Source organism: Pyxicephalus adspersus, chromosome 3, assembly GCF_032062135.1.
Source record: "Pyxicephalus adspersus chromosome 3, UCB_Pads_2.0, whole genome shotgun sequence".
In the NCBI taxonomy this organism is placed as follows: Eukaryota; Metazoa; Chordata; class Amphibia; order Anura; family Pyxicephalidae; genus Pyxicephalus; species Pyxicephalus adspersus.
In genome coordinates this window covers 5,066,837-5,073,517 of record NC_092860.1, presented here as the reverse complement: position 1 = coordinate 5,073,517, position 6,681 = coordinate 5,066,837, and the positions used below count along the sequence as shown (strand labels likewise).

The following is a 6,681-nucleotide window of genomic DNA, read 5'->3' as shown; positions in this document are numbered from 1 at the left end:
AAGTTACCCTCTGAAGTTTTTACATTTGCTTCCTGCAGTGTGCTTTTGAAGCCATTGAATGACCTTTTAAAGAGCAGAGATATTTCAGTTACTGCCGCCGCCTTCTTCTCTTACAGGTTCTCTTATGGCCTCCTAGATTGGCTGGGTTGGGATGATGTAACTCAAGTAAGTTGATGTAAGTCAAGGCATCCCTGAGATACCCTCCCTGCATATCCTGGTATCATTTTTTATCATTTTTTTTAAACAAAGATCAGCGTTTAGGAAAGTAAGCGTGTTTTATTGTAAAAGTGACATTGCCTGTCCCTTCTGCAAAAAAATTCCTATCTAATTACAAATAGTTCCCCTTTAAGTTCAGAATGATCATATAACGTTTTGGTGCCATTTCAAAAATTTAGAGCCTTTTATCTGCAGCAATTAAGTGGAGGTCTCATTTTGAACTTTACTGATCCAGGCAGTTGGCTATTGCAGACATGCAATGCCCTTTCTGCAGTGACACATCTTCCCTGCCTTATTGTGCCAGGAATATGGGAATAAGCTAAGCTGCCAATTCTAAGGGAAGTCCTGTGTCTGTGCAGGAGTTGCGTTACGCTGGCATGGCCAATCGAGGCGGCTGAAGGTTTTTGCTAGGCAGAAAGAAGAATGATGGTGGCGCCCAACGAGGGAGCACTGACGGATAAGCACTGCAATGTTTAGTTCTGCTTTCATTTGAGGACAAAGCATTTCTATTCTTCTCAGTGTAAAAATTTAGGCTCCGGATAAGGAAGGGATTCTTCACTGTAAGGTGTGAAAATGTGGAATCGGCTTCCTGTGCTCTCCACCCCCAAAGCCTTATTACCAATCAGTTGATCATCAGTCTGCCATGATGGATTATTGAACAACACCAGGGGACTGCTGTACACATCAGATTTTGTTTACATTGGGGAATAAAACCAAACCCAGGAGACAACAGAAACCAGATTCTTATACTTTATATAAAATGTTACACATGACTATATTTGGAAGGGAAATTTTTTTTTAATTCACTTTTTCCTATTACTCAAATCTGTGGCAAACCCTTGGGGTGCTTTATTTGCATAAAGTGAACGTCCTACTTTGAATAAGGTCTGTGAAAATGTGGAATCGGCTCCCTCAGGAAGTAGTTTCAGCAAGTTCTATAGATTGCTTTAGGAAAAAGCTGGATGATTTCTAGAAGAACAGAATATTACTGGGGATTAAAGGTTTAAAGTAAAAATAATACAGACCGTTGATCAGGGGAACATGTGATTGCCTCATGGAGTCAGGATGGATTCTTTTCCTGTTGGAGCAAATTGTACCCAGTTTTTTTGCCTTCCTCTGGATCAACTATGTCTTATAGGGTTTTATATCTGGGATATGTTTATTTCCCTAGTGCTTGAACTTGATGGACATGTCTTTTTTTAACCTATGTAATTATGGATATCAGAGAACAGGTGTGTTGTACACACAGCACAGATCTGTGCAATGGAGAGAGAAGGACAAGCAAGCAGCACCTTGCTGTGCTCTCCACCCCCAAAGCCTTATTACCAGTTATCAATATACAATAACTGATATAACCAATATCAGTTGATCATCAGTCTGCCATGATGGATTATTGAACACCAGGGGACTGCTGTACACATCAGATTTTGTTTGCATTGGGGAATAAAACCAAACCCAGGAGACAGCAGAAACCAGATTCTTATACTTTATATAAAATGTTACACATGACCATATTTGGAAGGAAATTTTTTTTTAATTCACTTTTTCCTATTACTCAAATCTGTGGCAAACCCTTGGGGTGCTTTATTTGCATAAAGTGAACGTCCTACTTTGAACTTTACTGATCCACAGTTGGGTCTTCGAGGCAATGCCCCTTCTGCAATAACACATCTTCCCTGCCTGATTGCGCCAAGAATGTGCAAAATAGCTGAGCTGCCAACTCCATCGGCTTTTCTTGTAAGCGTCAGGATGGATGAAGCTTATCACCCACCATACAAACAAGCAGGATTGTGTTCTGGGTAGCCAAAATTTAAAAATGGTTGCATTTAAAGAATTCTTCAGTTCCCTATTTTAAATCTTCCAGGCAATTCCATAAGGGAGCCATTTCACCTGTTCTAGACTTTCAGTTTCACCCTGTTCTGTTGTAATAGTGATGTAGGTCTTACACACAGCTCTGTCTGGCAGTCCCTGCGGTGGTAACGTTTTCAGGTCTTGTCTTGAAGAAAGCAGCAGACCGATGAGCTCATTGCCCTTCCCTCCTATTAGTATGTGAGCACAACTATTGAATCCTTGTCCAAGTTTTACTCTCTGAGAGCCACAATAGGCTAATAAGAAAAAAGACTTCATTCAAATACTGTATTTGCATTTTACAAAATGTATACTGATTTATTAACACTACGCTGTATTCTTTTATATCTGCCTGGGGTTTAGCTTCAAATAAAACTCCAGCTGCAGCTTCCAGCCAAAAGACACTTTAAGGCAAATCAGAGATGGAAATGAAGGCGTAGAATTTCTGAGCATTTCAAAGAGATAAAAACAAAAAGCTCAGAGATATAATTGCAAAATATCCAATTAGAAGGGACAACCCATTAGGCAATCTCAGTATTAGATGGCATATCCTTTCAATGCCAATACTATGAGTCAGCTCACACACTGCTGAGCTACAAACAACCAGACTATGTTGTAATAGTTGTATGTTTTTCATTTTTTTTTTTTGTACTCATAAATAAATCTACAACTTATTTTGTACTCGCACAAAAACAATCAAAGAAAAATAAAAGTCTGTAGTAAACAGCCCAACAACCCCCCAGGTAGCAGAGACATCCGTTCTGTATGGTGATGGAGGCAGCTGCTGATGAATTCTAGTAGATGAAATATCTTCATACAAAAATTGTATTTAAAAGTCCAGCAGCTAAAGAAGAGAATAGAATAATGATCAGTTATATGTATATAATATAGATAGACATATATACACACATTATGGTGTAATGGCTCACCAGTTGTGGCAGGATCTTCTCCACGTGTTCTATATCCACCAATTCTGTATCTTCTGACTTGGCCTGACGTGCAGCTCGAGCTGCTGTCTCTGATCATAAAAAAAACAAACAGCAAACACTGAATATTTACTTCAATTGGAATTTCAAGATTCTGTACACCAGTATTATTAATATTATAAACAGGATTTATATAGCGCCAACATATTATGCAGCGCTGTACATTCAATAGGGGCTGCAAATGACAGACAGATACTCACAGTGACAAAGGAGGAGGAGAGGACCCTGCCCCAAAGAGCTTACAATCTAGGGAATTACAAAGAAAAGGGGCGGTGGAAAGGATGGATGAGTCTGACTGCAACATTCATAAAAGGATTGTAGAGGAGTTAGTGGAATACCAGAGAGGAGGAGGTTACAGTAGTCCAGACGAGAGATAAGAGCGTCTACAAGGAGGTTGGTGGTCTCTGGGGTAAAGTGATGGGAGCTAGAAATGTTCTTAATATAGGGGGAAAATTAGAGGGCAGAATCGAGGGTGAGGCTAAGACAACGTGCCTGAGGGGATAGGGCATGATGTATTAAAGCTCTCCAAGGCTGGAGGGGATACACTGGGTGATCCAGCAAACCTGGAATGGATTTCTTCAGTCATTTGAATTTGTTAGCAAATGTTTTCAATCCTTCCAGGTTTGCTGGATCACCCAGATGAAAGTGTATCCTCTCCAGCCTTGGATAAATCAGGGCTATAGACTCCAGCACTGGGAGTTGTATGACTCCTCATCTCCTGACCAATTGGGAATCAAACGCTTTGCTTTGTAATTAGCAAGGTGACAGGAGAAATGGAGCCAATGCTGGGGTGTAAGCACTGCAGGTCACATACATCTAAAAGCGTATGTTGGCAAAGTTTTCGGCAGAGTATGTAGGAGTTAAAACCTCGTTTGGGTTTTGTTTTCTTCTCTGGGAATTTTCTTTAATTTTCATAGACTGAGGATGCAGCAGGAAATGAACAGATCCCTTAACGTGAGCAGAATTCCCATGTTCGCTGTCACAGGAACAGATGTGCCCATTGGAGGATTTTTATCTCCCCTATCAAATGCAGGCTGCCACCATCTTTCTTTCTTCTTAGGGACGGTCTTCCCTTATGGTGATTGGCTGTGTTGGAATTTCGGGAGTTCATTCCATCTCCAGCACACGCAAAGGAAACCGGAATTGCTGGCAACCAAAGCTGGCACTGTGCTTTTTCCCTGGCACAGTTGGACAGGTAAGACATCGCCTGCCCCTTTCTGCAACAACCATTGGCCTGGTCCTGAATTTTGTAAAGTGGGGTTTTAGTGACAAGAGGCGTACCTGCTACCAGGGCTGTGGAGTCGGAGACAATTTTGATAAAAATGTACAGATTCCGACTCCTGATAAATTTAAATTCTCATATAAAAAAATTCAGCAAGTTCAAATGTCCTATTTCACAAACAATAGTCATAATTAAGTACTTGTCTGATGTAAGAATAAAGCCCAGGGCATAGTTTTAGTTCTACTAGTTTGAAGTTCAGCTGAGCTATTATACAAACTGACATTCACAACATTGTAATCTGGATTATGTAAATTTTTACAAAAAGCGTTTTCTTTTTTATTTCAGATATAATGTGTTTAATATTTGAGTGTAAACAAGTGTAATGATATAGGTGTAGGTGAGTGCTATGTCCTGATGTGTGTTCAGGTGTCCTGTCTGCACTCTCCATATATGCTCCCATCCAGGGCTGAACTTTAACATCATTTTGCAAACCACCTAATACTAGGAAGTTAGTTAACTGCCCCAACTAACTAACTGATACTGCAAGAAAGGCCCTCTATGATGTAGCAGTTGGCATGAATGGATTACTACCTGAAGCACCACCACTGGATGACGCTATAAGCGCTTGTAACTCAGGATCATCCTCTGCAAATAATGAATTAGACTTTGATTCCTACTTGGACAAAATGGAACTTTCAACAGTAAAGCGATGTTGCATATGTGTGAGAGATAAACGATCAGAAAATGTCCAAGTAAAGAGACTCCAGCAGGAGTTTGTTAAAGAAGTAAAAGTAGAAAAGTATGATCGCCTATTCTTGTTTATCCCGAGAATATTAGTGATGTGGCTAGAACTGTAACAGCAATTCCACCCACCAAGTCAGTGTCTAATAACTATTTTCAGTCTCTAAAATAATCTAGTCAGATTTAGGAGCTTCTATGAAAAAGGATCTGGCAGAAGGAATTCTGTTTCTTAGAACGACACTAGATTGAGTTAGTTTAGGGTTGCATTTACCAGCTATTCTACTCTACAACTATATTCCAAGTTTAATATACAAACTGTTTTAGGTTTTCCAGCTTTTGTTTTTGTTTATGTAGTTAAGCTTTGTTTTTGTTTTAAAACTACCAAGGAATGTGGTTAATATTTTAATTTTTTTATGGTTTTTATTTTTTGGTAAAGTCCCTGTTTTTTATGCATGCTATGTACTACTTTATAGCCACTTGATAAAAACAATAAATAAAGCCTTGGTGTTTTCATTTTTTTGTCTTTTGATTAAACTGGCCAATACAGTAGAGCGTCAGCTTCCTAGCCAGTAGTTCTGTGGTTAAATGGCGTGTATGTTGTCTTCCTTCAATCAATGGGGAAAATACATTAGCATATTAAATACAGAGGAGTCGGAGGTACCAGAAACTGAGGAGTCGGAGGATTTATGTACCGACTCCACAGCCCTGCCTACTACCTACATTGGACAGCAAGCAAAAGAAGTTAGGAGGGAGGGAGGGGGTCTATCTCTTCTTTATCCAATTTTGTTTTTAAATGCCAGCATAGTCTTCATCTCTCTAAAAACAGGGAAGACATTTCTGTAGTCCACACGGATAACTGGAAACAATGTAACCAATAGAATGCAGTACAGGAAGTTATTATTACTAAACAGGATTTATATAGCGCCAACATATTACATTACATAGGGGTTGGAAAGGACAGACAGTGACACAGGAGGAGAGGATCCTGCCCTGAAGAGCTTACAATCTGGTAGGTGGGGGAAGTATCAAGCAATAGGAGGGGATATGGAATGGTGGGAACTACTGAGGGCTTAGGAGGCAGACGAAGACGGGTAGGTGAGGTTGGGTTTTGAGTTCTCTTTAAATGAGCAGAAAGTAGGAGCATGCTGATTAGGCAGAAGACCATTCCAGAGAGTTGGGGCAGCTCTAGAAAAGTCTTGGAGCCGTGATTGTGATGAGGTTAGGAGTGAGGAAGTCAGTTCACAAGATTACTGGTAGGATCGACACTCGCTCTTCCTATTCTGCAGCAACTATTAGGTGGGTGGGTCTTCCTTAAGTTGTCAATCATCCCTTATGATCCAATAGGAAGCAGTATTGCCCACTTAGCCACCTGACCTGCTAATACAGATTTCATTACCAGTAATACAATAAAGGGTTTTCTTACCATGAACGAATATTTTTAGAAGCTCGGCTATAACCAGTAAGGCATCGGAACCGACTAAAAGAAAAACAAAAAAGGAAAGAAGTAAAATATCTGCATGTGTAAGGTAGAACACAATATCTCAATCAAGTGAACCTGTCTGGGGTTTGTTACATGCAATAACTTTGCTTTGCCCGTCAACCGGAGAGCTTCTTTTAAGACTGTTTGAGACTTTCATATTTGCCATTCGGTGCAGCAACATTGTGAAA

At 40.0% G+C, this 6,681-nt stretch overlaps 1 protein-coding gene across 1 annotated transcript in view; it reads right to left on the bottom strand.

Annotated features, from left to right (window-relative positions):
• Nucleotides 1–2,355: 2,355 nt before the first annotated feature.
• The window catches only part of CENPX (centromere protein X), a 6,396-nt gene continuing 2,070 nt past the window's right edge, over nt 2,356–6,681 (bottom strand). The window contains exons 3-5 of the mRNA XM_072403390.1: nt 6,437–6,490; nt 2,994–3,082; nt 2,356–2,908 (exon numbers count right to left, since the gene is read on the bottom strand). Coding sequence (XP_072259491.1) covers nt 2,894–2,908; nt 2,994–3,082; nt 6,437–6,490 — 158 coding nt within the window. The 3' untranslated portion in view covers nt 2,356–2,893. The remainder of the gene's footprint in view (nt 2,909–2,993; nt 3,083–6,436; nt 6,491–6,681) is intronic.